The sequence below is a fragment of the Hesperophylax consimilis genome, chromosome 29 (assembly GCF_061612785.1).
Source record: "Hesperophylax consimilis isolate HC1 chromosome 29, BYU_Hcon_1.0, whole genome shotgun sequence".
Lineage (NCBI taxonomy): Eukaryota > Metazoa > Arthropoda > Insecta > Trichoptera > Limnephilidae > Hesperophylax > Hesperophylax consimilis.
The window spans coordinates 16,773,463-16,788,042 of record NC_142864.1 but is presented as its reverse complement, the minus strand read 5'-3'; the positions used below and the strand labels follow the sequence as shown (position 1 = coordinate 16,788,042).

The window sequence follows — 14,580 nt, the reverse complement described above, 5'->3', positions numbered from 1 at the left end:
AGCATCCCTGAGTATGAAATAGGCCTTGAGGGAAATTATTTTCCGCTGTGGTTGGGCTTCCTGTGTGGAGTTCATGTAAAAAATTATTTTATGATCATTGAAGTTTTCTAAGCCAGTGTGAAAACTTAATATTTACAATAATTAAGATTAGTTCGGTGTTTTCAAAGAAAGCTACCATCAATAAAGTAATTATTGAAATTATCCGATATTCTTTAGTTTTTCTGACTAACGGCGTTTTGGCAGGTGGTAACAATTTGTATATTTTTTAAAGATTATATAAGTGAAGTGCATGTCGAATCACGATAAAATTGTCAATAAATGTAATGTATTTTTCATCCTTGACCTTTCCTAAATAATAAGATTTTATATAAGTCCCATTTGCTAAAACTGAACGTCACCCTAACTGTTTTTATTATCTACTTTGTTTCTTGTTGGGAATAATGATTAGTGATTAGTTATGGTTAAAATATTGTAACAATATACTGTCAAATTACCCATCTGGTAACTCATCTAATACATATATTATAGAAATATTTTGTGTTTTTGTGCAGTATTACTTTGTGTTTGTGATTACTCTTTGTTTGCTTCACTCAAATGTAAACTGTTAACCTCGATTCACGCCTAATCCTCATAAAAATCAACTTCAATAGGACTAATCCTTTTTTTCATTTGATGTAAATCCAATTATTTGCAAGTTCTTTTTGGGTTTTGTTATTATTCCAGCTGTTTCGGCTTTCAAGGCCATTTTCAAACTGTGGATATAACCACGTTTAGACGACATATTTATATTATTCTAAAAAATTAAATAGAGTTCTACAAATCAAACACAAAAACAATAAATAAAAATCAAAGGAAAAAGGACTAATCCTAGTGAAGTTGATTTTTATGAGAAAAAAATGATTTATATATAGTGAGATGCAATAAATAAATAAATATACAGCATAATATGTTGTTGCATTTTATTTGACACAGCCAACTTAAATTATTTGCGGTAGAAATTGAAATATGTTATATTTATGTTTATTCATAAAAGAAATGGTTGTCTTCGATATTACGAATTCGATAATTTTTATTACGATTTTTTATTTTAGTTATTTTTGTAACATTAAAGTTAACAAATTACTGATTTTAACTTAATATATATACATTACAATTATTTGTAGAATAAGCTGTTGTGCTTCAGTTGTCCTTTTTTGGTAGTCTGATTTCATTGCAGGTCCTGGTGTTGTGTCTGGAAATGTCCTTTATGTATTTATTATTTTGTTTTAAAAGAATTTTAAAAACTTGTTGTTTATTATTTTTTATGTATAAATATTATAGCAAAAGTTTTATTCTCATTGCTCTATTTTGGAAATTTTGCAACTTCTTTTGTTCTCTGCCGTTAAAAAGAAAATAATCGTTGGTTAGTAATTAAAATGTGAAGCAATAATAGACTTGTACGTGTTTGTAGTTTCTCTAATTTTTTTTATTATACTTGAAATAAACAGTATTCGATTATAAGGATCGGTAAGCCAATGTAACATATCTTCTCTAGTTCTACCATCACTGATATTATTTTATGACAATATAATTGGAAAATTCGTATGGTTTTTGGTTTGCGATACAAATCAGCTTCAGTATTATTATTATTGGTGTTTTAAACGAACAGCTGCATTTTTTACAAGTAGTTCGGTGAAATATTACAATGGAGGAGATGTGGTTTTTCCTAAAATTTATATTCGGTTTAAGTCGATAAAATTGTTGATATAATTCTAAAGAATTACAGTCTCTGTAAATAACTCCATTATTGCGCTACATTTTAATTTTAATTCATTTTAATTCTAATTCATTTTAATTCTCCAAAATAGAGCAACGATAATAATACTAGGCGAATTAGATTTTCAAAAGTAACTAAAATGTAAAAGAAACTAATCACCATTCTTAAAAAACTTGCTACTATCAATAAAATAACCCTGATCTGTATATCAGGAGATAAAGGAATTGAGAGCAATGAGCGGGCTGATGGACGTAGGAGAAGCAGCTTGCCACGACAAAATACATATTGAAAGGTGGGTCAAATCCTGACACTGGGAGGAATGGGCAAGAAATAAGGCAATCCAAAGTACTCATAAACGGACCAGACCCAAGGCAAATCAGACAACCACTCAATATGGACAGATACTCACTGAGGGAACTGGTAGGACTACTAACGGGACACTGCCATCTCAGGAGACACATGCAGTTGTTGGGAGTGGAAAACACCAATAGATGCAGGAAATGTGAAGAGGATGAAGAGACTCCAATTCACCTTTGGTGTCAATGTTGGGAACAAGGCTCAGATACCTGGGAAGAAACGTCATTGTAGAACCAGAAGACATAGCCACATACCCAATGACAACCCTGGTGAACTTTATTAAAGGGACTTGTTGTTAAAGGATTGAGGTAAAATGGGAGATAGCAGAATGGGCCTATGGCCCAAGTGCTCACGGGAACTACATGTAAATCGTCTCCGCTCTATAAATAAATAAATTGGCTATCAGTGAAATAGATGCTGACCTTGACCACGATGATATTTATACAAAAAATAATAAAAAACCTATTACAAAAATACGTTTAAAAAAATTTATACACAACAAAGAAATTCACGCACACAAGAGCGTGTAATCAAAAAAGGACAAAGCCAATCAAACAGAAAGATAAGAAGCAGCATTGTTTGATTCGTATTTATGTTTAATTTGCTCAAAAAGTTTTTTAAATCGTGAGAAACCGGGTAGCATCTTACAACCACTTAATTATTAACCAGTATAATTATTATTGGCCCTGACGAATACATCAGCACATTACCACAAGTATCACTCATAACACCAATTACATCCCGCCGTAATACGTGGGGTATTAATAATACCCCGCCCTGTCGGGAGTGGGGTGAGTCAACTCCCCCGCTTCGCTACTGAACAGTTTGGCGTCGCCTAACGAACCGGGACCGCGCAATTTGCATCGACTAATGTAGGCAGGGCTTTGATGTCCCTCGATTTTGAAATCAGGGCTGGCACAAACATACATTTTTACATTTTTTTTTTAAAATTAATAATAATAAAATTAATGTTCTGAGTAACTACTCGTTAAGTAAATTATTGAGTTATAGGCTGTAAAATAGACATTTACTTGACGGTAGCATTACTCGGCGTGGTGAAACAGATAATGTATGCTACACGGCTAATAGCGCTTATCGACAGTTTACTCGGGGAGTTAATCTATATTCCGTTTCAAACTCTTTAAAAAACCTCTACACAGCATCCCCTAAGATGACACGGACTCTGAGAGAAATAATTTTCCCTAAACAATAAAAAAAAACTACAAAATCGTGTTGGACAAACAATCAATTTTTTCATTGCTTTCGATTTATCTTATTGCTTTGAACAAACTAATATTTTTTCATTATTTAAATAATTTTTATATTCTTTCACTAGTATTTTTCCGTGTTGCATTGTAAAGTATTTTATTTTTTATGTTGCTCTGCACATTTAGATGTTCTTTGTCTCTGTAAAAACAAACATGTGAAACACCATTGTGTGTAAAAAATCAATTAAATTATGAATTATTATTAAATTCAATAAATTATTTCCACTAGAATATATAAATATTTATTTGAACTTTGTATTTTTCGTCACGCGTGTTTAATTAATAAAGTTTTGTATTTTATAATAATTCTATTAATTATCATCTGATGCTTGTAATGAAATATTTTCACCATTCATTAAGCGTGGATAATATTTTTTTTTCAAAGTGTCTTTGTTAAAGAAATGTTTTGTTTTTAGAAATAGAAAAATAATATTATATTTGCTTGTTAATTGTTGATTCTTTTATTATTTTTATTTTGTATTATGGAAACAAACAGTACATATGTTACAGTGATGAAACAATTTACAGATATTTAAATATTTCAATGTGGGTACCTATTATATGTTTTCTTGAATGCCTTATGTGTATATTTAGTAATTACCATGTGACGCGTGTATACGTGTGTGTGTATGTGTACATATATGCGCATTGAACAGTTTATACCATTTTAAATTTTGCCAGTGAATCCGAAAAAATATCGATATCACAGTTTCGACAAATACTATTCAATGCATTATGACAACAGTTCATTGGAGAATTAGATGATGCATTTATTTTTTTTAATTTAACATGTGGAATAGCGTTGAATGTTGTGTAGGTCTCAAAGACATGTTAAAATAAATTAGCAACATTTTTATTTAGTTTTTTGCCATTGATAATTATTTACAGCTGAATTTCAGTTGGAGTTCATAGTTTACTTCTAGACAAATTCTAATTTTTCTGTTTGACAAAGACCATTTAAGATTTAACGTTTCACGTTTCGATTCGATTCTGTTCGAATCCTTAAAATATTTTGGGCAACCCTAACTAAATCAAGATATCTCCATCACTTGTACATTTTAGATAGTCTCATAATGAGTTTATTTTCGCCTAAAAGCCATCCAGAACAATCCAGAATTAATCCATGAAATCTCCTACAGCTAAATTCAGCAAATCATATCGTAAAATAGCGGCACCACGCCAAAAAGAGCATTGCTTATTACCTCTCACCAAAACATGTTCGTTTAGTTGGTGAGAACATTTTGAAAAGGTGCCAAATTACTTTGGAGAAGATTTTCAAATTCTATCTGATACATTATGGATAGTCCCGAACAAACATCAAAGGTAAAATCGTCCCGATTTGTGCAAATATTTTGGTAAGTAAATTCATATAGAGTAAAAAAGATCACATAGTTTCAAAATATATATTTAGATTCTGAATTTTTGTCATTCACCATAGCGATACTGAGAGTATCGAAATCTTTTTCTTATTGAACAACTATTTATTGTCTTGTTTCATTTCAATAAGGACGAAAACCTACCCAATTTGGGTATGTTGTGAGGCTGAAGGTAGTGGGGAGGGAAATGAGATGGTAAAGAGGAAGGTGAGGTAGTACGCGGCTATTCGGATCTGGTCACAAAACACGGCCAAAGCCATTTCAAGCAATGTTTCAATTTTGAAACGTGGTCTTATACCAGGGCGATACTGAGAGCATCTTCTACTCTGAAATTAAAAATTCTATAACCCATGATGGAAATGATTGCGTCGACTTGTAAATCGTTGACAGAAAATATTTTTCTTTTTTACAAAATTGCTTATTTTAAAGCACTAAATACAAACACTTTACTTCGCCGAAATCAGAGCACTATGCACAAATTTTCACGGATTGAATTTCATGAAAATTTCAATGAATTTGAAGAACTTTATAAAAAAGTTTAAGCATTTTGACTGGGCGAAAAATCAGGGCTTAGTATTGAATTCGCCCTTTTCTGTGTGAGAGTTGGGTAAGTTTGTGATAATTGTTTGCGGTTGTGTTGGAGGGTATAACAGACCACTAATGGAAGTATAGTTGGATTAGTGGTGGAAGCTTTTGCAGCCTAATTGAAGGCAAAGGGTTCGGTTCTGAGGGAGGTGTTTTTCCAACAAGCATACCTAACTATAGTTCAGAATATTATGCATTATTGAAAAATTAAGCCACTATGTCTTAAATATATAATTCACAAATTTTAACACCCGGCTTCGCCCGTGTTTCAATAATCTTTTTTCGATATACTTTTCTTATTTAACAATCGAAAACATGGATACAAAATGATTTATTTAGTGAGAGTTGAAAGGCTATTTCGAAGCTATTTAGCTAGAGATGGATCAAAAATTACTAACTATGCGAACAGTGTGCAAATTTCTTGTGGCCAGAACTCACTGTTTGAGAGATTTTTCCACTTTAGACGAATGTATTTCGGCTTTATAATCGAAGTATTATTTTTTGTGAAATTCACGTACAGTCTGAATTATTGACACAATCAGTTCTAATTTTAAAAATGACAATTAAAATAGTTTTTTTGTTAAATAATTATGTTATAGGAAGTTAAACAAAATCAAAACGTATATTTTATATTATATTTGAAGAAAAACATAATTTTTGTTAAAAATACGCAATTAAGTTATTTGTGAAAACGACTACCAACTGTCCCAACTGTTCCCAATCGTTCTGAATGGTGGTCTTACACTAGGGCGATACTGAGAGTATATTCTACTCTACTCTGAAACGTGCGGTAAATAATAATTGTAAGCTTACGTTTCAGGAAATCAGATCAACTTGATCTTGTCAACATTTTAAACTATCATTATTTCACAATCTTTCTCTGAAATTTAAATAAACTGCAATAAATATACGAAGAAAAAATTACCCTATTATAACGTCAACTTTGCAGCTTTAGTGTGAATATTAACTAGGAGATATAATAATAACATAAATAAGGCAGCAGTTTCAGAAATAAGGTGCCATCAATCCTTGTCAAATCGTCCTCGAGAGGAGATCACTCATATAAGAGAGGGGCAAATTACTTACATGGCGTGTAGATGCAGTACCAGGGAAATAATGTGCATTATAATCCAATTGTCTTTACAACGAGGTTGGTTATAAGAGGGTTGGAGATATTATTAAGGAAAAGAAATACGTTTATAAAAAAAGAGGATTTTGTTGTTGTTTTAGGTGAATTGCTTTAGTTGCTCTACTGAGTGGATGTTATGTATTCGAATCCAAAAAATCCGCCTGCGCCGCTTTTTCTAAAAATATTTTTTTTATTTGACCGTAGCGAAGTCCTATTTTATCTCGACAATCAGGCATTATATCTGTCTGTAATTTTTTTTGTTACGTTCCGATTCCGGTTCGAGATGGTGACCTCATTGGATACTATATTTTTAATTCGTATGATCGTGGTTTCTACTACGAGCTGAAAATTCAATATTCTGTAAAGAATTGTCATTGCGATGGTGATATTTCTTTGGAATAATTGTATAATTCCTTATTTGAAATTTTTTTTAAATGTTGGCTCGAATAGCGTTAGGTACCAAAAAATGTTAATAATTTAAATAAATTAACTTACCGTCACCGCTTTGGCTGTTGTGTGAATGGTATCCGTCCTCTGAAAATACAAAAAAAATTAAGGACATTGAAAATATATCTAGGCATTTTTTCAAATATATCAAGGTATCTTTTAAAATATATCTAGGCATCTTTTAAAATATATCTAGGCGTCTTTTAAAATATATTTAGGAGTCTTTTAAAATATATATCTAGGCATCTTTTAAAATATATCTAGGCGTCTTTTAAAATATATCTAGGCATCTTTTAAAATATATTTAGACGTCTTTTAAAATATATCTAGGCATCTTTTAAAATATATCTAAGCGTCTTTTAAAATATATCTAGGCGTCTTTTAAGATATATCTAGGCATCTTTTAAAATATATCTAGGCGTCTTTTAAAATATATCTAGGCATCTTTTGAAATGCTAACTATAATTTCAAGTATCTTTCAAGGAAATACATTTTTTTAAATGTCTTTTCTTCGTTTACAGCCAATTTTAATCATTGATAGCGATGCGACAGCCGTCATTGTTTTGTAAAATCCGTAAAATTAAATCATCAAGTGGTCTAGCACGGACGATCGATAAAGTCCTATGTCAATACGATATTGACGAAATCCGGCATCTATGGTCAGACAGCGATATTTGCGAGCACGACCAGAAAATGATTCCGACAGTCGGTAGGCAAAAGCCGCTACTTTTAGCGAGGCCTCCAAGGTGTCGGATAAGCTGTCAATATGCACAACTATTTGGATATTGTCGTTTGTTATACAAAATAACTGGCTTATTTACAAATCGAAGTGAACTAAGTGAGCTCTTAGAACTGAAAGAAACCGTATACACGATCGATGACCTCATAAAGTAATTAACTCCATTATTAGTGTCAAAAAGTATATGCGGACTGCCAATATATATATATATTTAAAGTTATTATTTCAATTCGACATTATCGGTCTGGATATCAGTTGTGCGACCGTGCCCGGGAAATCGGTATAAAATCGTCGGTAGTTACGCCTGTCAATCCGATATTTTAGCTATCGATTTCTATGCGCTAGACCTCCTGAGATCCCAAAATGTTTATTATAGAATAGAATATGTTCTGTCCGTCTTCTAAATATATAATGAAGAGGAGTCTCCCGGTGCGGGTTTGTTTTTTTTTATCCAGATTGATGAAATTTTGCACACTTGACCTTCGAAACAGAAGGAAGCTCACTATCTATGTGAGACTTCGAAAAACAAACCCACCCCCTTTTTCCTATCCTTAAATCAGATTTTGTTTTTTAAATTTTGCACACTAATTTAAAAATAAGAGAAAAATTACTGTATTAAAAATAGAATAATTTTAGTTCTTACCGCCGCCACCAGGATCGCTCCCACTTCCGCTCCCCCCTCCCATCATGTCCTGCGTCTGCGCGTGCATCATCTTATGGTGCCCTAACAGGTCCCCGTTCGTGTCCAGCCCGGCACCTAGCACACTCAACACGTGCTGTTGCTGCTGCATCTCATGGTGGTCGTGCAAGTCATGCTGCTGCCTCTCGTGCAAGTCGTGCTGCCGGTCGTGCAGATCGTGCCGGTCGTGCAGGTCGTGCCGGTCGAGCATCTCATGCCGGTCGTGCATGGCGTGCTGTTGCTGGGGTGAGTGGCAGTGGAGCTCCATCACGCGCTCCATTGAGGTTGGGGAGCCAGTTTGATGGGGTGTGCTTCACTTTGATGAGGTTTTACATCAATCTAATGCTGTTTTGTTTTACTTTGATGTGGTTTTATATAAATCTAATGGGGTTTTGTTTTACTCTTATGTGGATTATTACCAATTTAATAGGGTTTAGTTTCACTTTTCAGGTTTTATATCAATGTATTGGGGGTTTTGTTGCAGTTTGGTGAGGTTTTATATCAATCCAATGGGTTTTTGTTTAACTTTGATGTGATTTATATGAATTCAATGGGTTTTAGCTTCACTTTGATTGGATTTCTTTCACACTAATAGGATAACGTTTCACTTTGATGGGTGGTGTTTCAGTTTAAAGGGTTTTTATATCAATCTGATTGGGATTTGTTTCATTTTGGTGATATATTTTTATTAATCAAATAAGGTTTCATTTCATTTTGAAGGGGTTACGGTTAATAATGGTTTTTCGAATCACTCTGTTGAGTTTTGTTTCACTATTTTGGGGCGTTTATTCACTTTGATGATATGATACATCAGTTAAATGATGTTTTCTTACACTTGAAGAGGTTTTAAATCACTTCGGTGGGGTTTTACCGAGCTTTGATGGGTGCTGGTTATGTTTATTATGGTTTTATTACAGTTTGATGAGTAACTAGTCACATCGACATATCATTTTGATTATTATTTTAATTAAAATGCCTAAAACAAAAAAGAAGAATAGTATTAGATTATTAATGATATGAACACAGGTTTGGGCTGACTAATATTTATTACCAGCATCGGATAAAGAGTTGGCAATTGGCAACAAAAATAAATTTATTTCATCCAATATGAGAAACTTAGTAGAATGAAACGCGTTGAACAAATAATTAAAAATTTATTAAAAAAATCATTAATCATTTGTAGTGTTATGAAATTAGTGTCAGTAATTTATGAGAAGAAGTAATCATGATTGCAAATAGCTTTAACATTTTTAATAAATGTTGCGTATTAAACTTTAATAATAATAATCATAGATTCATTTGGGCACCGCCGCCCCGGGAACCATTCATTGTATAACCAAAACCTTTGCCATAGGTTACTTCATGTTGGGCAGTCAGGCAGTTAGTTTGTGGGGTGAGGCTTGTTCAGGTCTTGCCGGTAGATGCGTCTGCCCACCTGTTGCATGGCGGACCGGATCAGGAGAGGCCGGTTGAAAGAGACCCTTTGACCTCTCCAACCGTACTCTCTTGATTCATAATAGTGGGATGGATTTCATACGTCTGTAACTCCAGAACAATCCACCCCCACTCACCCCCAGATCCCTACCCATCCATCATACCCTTTCCTTCTCAGAAATACCTCTCATTCATTTCCTTATAAGATCAAGGTTCCGAGGAAAAAAGATTATTATTATTCAATGATCAGGCAGAATTCTGCTGACGAGCTCATATCTCATTTCACAATAATTTTAACAGAATATAATTGAGTTGTTTTAAATTTAAAATAAGGTAAACCTTTCTTCTCTCCAAATAAGAATCGAATTGAGTTTTAAATTGGTTTATATTAGAAGAATGAACGACATGTTGTGGAAGTTTGTTCCATGAATCCACTACTCTATTTGCAAGGAAGTATTTTGCAGGATTGGATGACATGTTGTGGAAGTTTGTTCCATGCATCCACTACTCTATTTGCAAGGAAGTGTTTCCTAGGATTGGATGACATGTTGTGGAAGTTTGTTCCATGCATCCACTACTCTATTTGCAAATAAGTGTTTCCTAGGATTAGATGACATGTTGTATAAGTTAATTCCATGCATTCACTACTCTATTTGCAAGGAAGTGTTTCCTAGGATTGGATGACATGTTGTGGAAGTTTGTTCCATGCATCCACTACTCTATTTGCAAAGAAGTGTTTCCTAGGATTGGATGACATGTTGTGGAAGTTTGTTCCATGCATTCACTACTCTATTTGCAAGGAAGTGTTTCCTAGAATTGGATGACATGTTGTGGAAGTTTGTTCCATGAATCCACTACTCTATTTGCAAGGAAGTATTTTGCAGGATTGGATGACATGTTGTGGAAGTTTGTTCCATGCATCCACTACTCTATTTGCAAAGAAGTGTTTGCTAGGATTGGATGACATGTTGTGGAAGTTTGTTCCATGCATCCACTACTCTATTTGCAAGGAAGTGTTTCCTGGGATTGGATGACATGTTGTGGAAGTTTGTTCCATGCATCCCTACTCTAGCTTACGGAGATTTATATTTTGGTTGATGGTGAAGATTTCTTGGATGCCAGGGCAACTACAATGTCCAGATAAAAAATAGAAAGTCTCAATCAAGTCACTCCTTTCTCTTCTTTCTTTTGTAACATTTGTAATCTGAGTTCCTTGAATCTGTCTTCATATTTCTGGTCTTTCAAAACTGTTGGTATTTTTTCAAATTGTCTCTGTACTCTCTATATTAGATCTATATTTTTCTCGAAATATGGACTCCTAATTTGGAACCCAGAAATATGCGGTTCCCATTTCAAGTCTTTTGATATGGTAACTCATGTGTCTTTAAAAGAAAAACAAACATTCCCGGGTTACGAATAACCTGACAATATTTGAAAATCTCCTACTACCGCCAAAGTAAGTGGAAAATGTTGATTGTGTTGTGATGGAGGACTTAGCCAGCCGAGGAATTGAATACACTACGCCTGGGTGGGACCCAAACGCGATGTTAACTCAGCCACCGACTGGTCAATTGATTTTTTCACTGATTGTTATTGATTCACCTGATAATTTTAGCTTGTGCAAAAAAAGAAAGTCCAAGTAAAGCGATTTAATTTTATTTTGCAAAATATCCAATATTGGATTATCTTAAATCTTATTGTGAAATCAATGCCGTATTTGAATATTGTGAAATTATTCAAATAATAAGTTGGAAATGTCTTTAAAATATTGGAAACTTCGATACAAGCCCATTAGTCACGGAGTGGTGTGATATGCAATGTTAAAATTTCACAAAACACACCTTGAAAAGTGAAAAAAACAGTTTCGAAACCCGGCATTATGACCGATTTCACGAAATGTACCTACGTAGGAAAATACAATCGGGAAACTGTAATTGGCGTGAAGAAATGTGATATTTGGCTGAAAAACAACCATTGGGTTCCTTTTATTATGTAATTTGTATCAAAATATTGGACTAATCTATACATGAATCACTAGCTGACGAGTACCCGGCGTTGTTTGACTTTTCTCTACTCTCTATAAATACAATATCAATGTAATATATATAAACCTTCCGGAAGAAATTCTCTAAATGATAGTAAAAACCCTATCAAACTCCGTTGTACAGTTTAGAAGAACTAAGCGCACAAACAGCCAGACGAGGAAAGTGACTTTGTTTTATACTATTTAGAGACACCAAAGTATTGTCACGATTACGAATTTACTTTAGTAAACGGGATTACAGGCCGTTTACTGATAAACTTTTAAGTTTTAATTCATTATCATCTAGGTTGTTCCCGAACGTATCAGACTATTGGAGAGCATTCCACAACATTCCTGAATATTCTTGAATGTTCGAGAATAATGGGGTAATAAATAATAAATAGTAAATAATAATAAATATAAGGGGCCTCAGCACGGGTAAACAACCCAGTGAGGCCAACATTACTAAATTGAAATATGAAATATTGTAAAAAAAATGTATCAACAAAAAAAAAAAATAAAATATCTTCATTATCATTATCTTCTTATATCTTCAAAAGCAAGCCCTTCAGATAAAAATGGGAACCTTCTTCGTGGATGGGGGATTGAGAGCTAACACACCATACAACTCCCTTGATCGTACCGGGACTTGTTTCCGAGTTTTAGCTACACGCAGATTGTACACTTACTTTTAAAATATATATTAATTACGTTAATGCCGAAACAATTTTTCTCAATGCTCGTAAAAAATAAAAATATTTGTATGATTTTTATGGCACTGTTTTTGTGAAAAATCACTTTAAGGGCTCAACACAACATATACAGGGTTTTCCAATAAGAGGTATTATTTTGAATAGCCCACTATTTCGGTAGATTACTTTTCAAGCTGTGATTTTTTGACATTTGACAAGTAGAAACCACGCCATTAATAAAAATGGAACGATACACGCTTCAACAACGTATTAAAATTATTAAAATTCATGTGAGTGAATCAAATGCAAATCATCTTGAGTGATGAGTCCCATTTCTACCTCGGTGGCTTCGTCAACAAGCAAAATTGTCGCATCTGGGGCTCGAAAACCCAAAAGTCATTGTTGAAAAGCCTCTCTATCCTCAACGGGTGACTGTTTGGTGCGGTTTATGGTCCAGCGGAGTCATTGGACCTTATTTTTTCGAAAATGAGGCTGGAGCAACAGTTACGGTGAATGGATTGCGCTATCGAGAGATGATTAATGATTTTTCATGGCCGGAATTGGATGGTATTGATCTGGACAACGTTTACTTTCAACAAGACGGCGCTACGTGCCACACAAGCAACGAAACCATTGATCTTTTACGATTGAATATCAAAATAACACCTCTTATTGGAAAACCCTGTAATATATTTCTACAATGATTTATCTTATTACTAGCTATAGACTAGACAAACTATTATCAACTTATGACTAACAGATTGCATACACCGGTTCGTCGATCACTCATACATAACTATATGTACAATGCGTTTGACCAATGAACGTGATGCTTATATTGTAGGTACATATATTATTATCAATTTATGTTCTCTACAGGCAGGTATACAGGAGAATACTTACCTGGGAGGTTACTTGAGATTAACACTGCTTATTGTTTATGAGATAAATTTAGATACAGTTCGCTTACAGAGAACACAGTAAGGAACACATGTAATTGGAAATATCATTATTAATTATGGTATTTATTTTAACAATGCACAGTAACGTTCTTTAAGGCGATGCACTACGTCGTGTAATATTTTAAATTGAGCCGCTATCAATAACAACCCTTACGTAGATGGCAATAAGGTTTAAATTCCCGCTTAACACCATTAGCCTGTTTTGATTTATACAAGAAAAAAACATGGCCAAAAAGTGCCTTTTATTTTATTTTGTGGATGTTCAGGCATAAATATACTGATTTTTTTTCGATCATTTTATAAATAACTTAATTTGCCACATTATACAATAAAATCATAAAAGAAAATGGGTTCGTAAGTAGGAGATTTTGAACTTTAAAGCAGTTTTCATAGGCCTTATACATTATTTTTTTCTGGGCTTGTAAAAAAGTTTATCTAAAAAATACTCGATTATTTCAAAGGCCAAGATGTATTCTACTCGCAGTATTTAATTAAAGCATCTGAAACATTTCTAGGCCACCAAATTTTCAAACCAAAAACACATGATTTTGCATTACCACGTATGGCATCGCCTTAATGAGCCTGTTTAGAAGAGGAACGTCAAATTTTATGATGCGTGGTACAAAAATACAAGGAGATGATTATAATTTATTTTTTTAACTGTCGTGCCCGATTATTACACATACAGAAAGTATAAAATATATTGGCACAGAAAATCTCTCGTGGGAATTTCACATAAATGATATTACAAGAAAATATAACATATTTTGAAAAACTTTTTTTTTTCAAAATTGTTTCCGACTGTGTCAAGAATTCAGACAAGCAATAAAGTACCTACCCGTATATAATATATTAACTTAAAAATATTTTATTAAGTTTTTTCAAAATGTTAATGTAAAGAATCAATTACCTGCCTATAATATAATACTTTTTGAACAGAAAATTATTTTAGTTCTATATTCGAAATCTGTATTCGACCCACGTTGTAGGAGTTATAATATCAACTGTGCTCAAATGTTGGGCGTGCGTTTTGCGTGTTTCCTGACTATGCATCAGTGTCAAATGGATGAAGCTAGTTGATCAGGGACAACATACCAATGTTACGACTGTGCTTTAAATATTGCAATCCGTCT

At 33.4% G+C, this 14,580-nt stretch overlaps 1 protein-coding gene across 1 annotated transcript in view; it reads right to left on the bottom strand.

Moving 5' to 3' along the window:
- The window catches only part of LOC149409923 (uncharacterized), a 135,617-nt gene extending 127,001 nt beyond the window's left edge, over nt 1-8,616 (bottom strand). Inside the window, exons 1-2 of the mRNA XM_089649103.1 lie at nt 8,301-8,616; nt 6,967-7,005 (exon numbers count right to left, since the gene is read on the bottom strand). Coding sequence (XP_089505229.1) covers nt 6,967-7,005; nt 8,301-8,616 — 355 coding nt within the window. The remainder of the gene's footprint in view (nt 1-6,966; nt 7,006-8,300) is intronic.
- Between the last annotated feature and the right edge of the window lie 5,964 nt (nt 8,617-14,580).